Below are 287 nucleotides of genomic sequence, written 5' to 3' on the forward strand. Positions count from 1 at the left end.
CCCTTCTACCCCGCGCTCCTTGCCTACATGACCTCGGGGCCGCTGGTGGCCATGGTGAGGAGCTGGGACAGAGGGTTTGGGGGTCCTCGCGGGGCCCAGGGGGCTCAGGTGTCCCCTGTCCCGCAGGTGTGGGAGGGCTACAACGTGGTCAGGTCCACGCGGGCCATGGTGGGGGACACCAACTCGGCGGTGGCGGCAGCGGGCACCATCCGGGGGGACTTCAGCATGCACGTCAGCAGGTAGTGGCGCAGGGTGGGCGCTGGGGCCAGTGGTGGGACCCCACGGCC

At 71.1% G+C, this 287-nt stretch overlaps 1 protein-coding gene across 1 annotated transcript in view; it reads left to right on the plus strand.

The window, feature by feature from the left end:
• LOC104127258 (nucleoside diphosphate kinase, mitochondrial-like) overlaps positions 1-287 on the plus strand; it is a gene marked incomplete at its 5' end in the record, with an annotated part of 2,168 nt that overhangs the window by 1,726 nt on the left and 155 nt on the right. Inside the window, 2 exon segments of the mRNA XM_009639916.1 lie at positions 1-54; positions 127-247. Coding sequence (XP_009638211.1) covers positions 1-54; positions 127-247 — 175 coding nt within the window.

The sequence above is a fragment of the Egretta garzetta genome, unplaced genomic scaffold (assembly GCF_000687185.1).
Source record: "Egretta garzetta isolate BGI_Z169 unplaced genomic scaffold, ASM68718v1 scaffold140, whole genome shotgun sequence".
In the NCBI taxonomy this organism is placed as follows: Eukaryota; Metazoa; Chordata; class Aves; order Pelecaniformes; family Ardeidae; genus Egretta; species Egretta garzetta.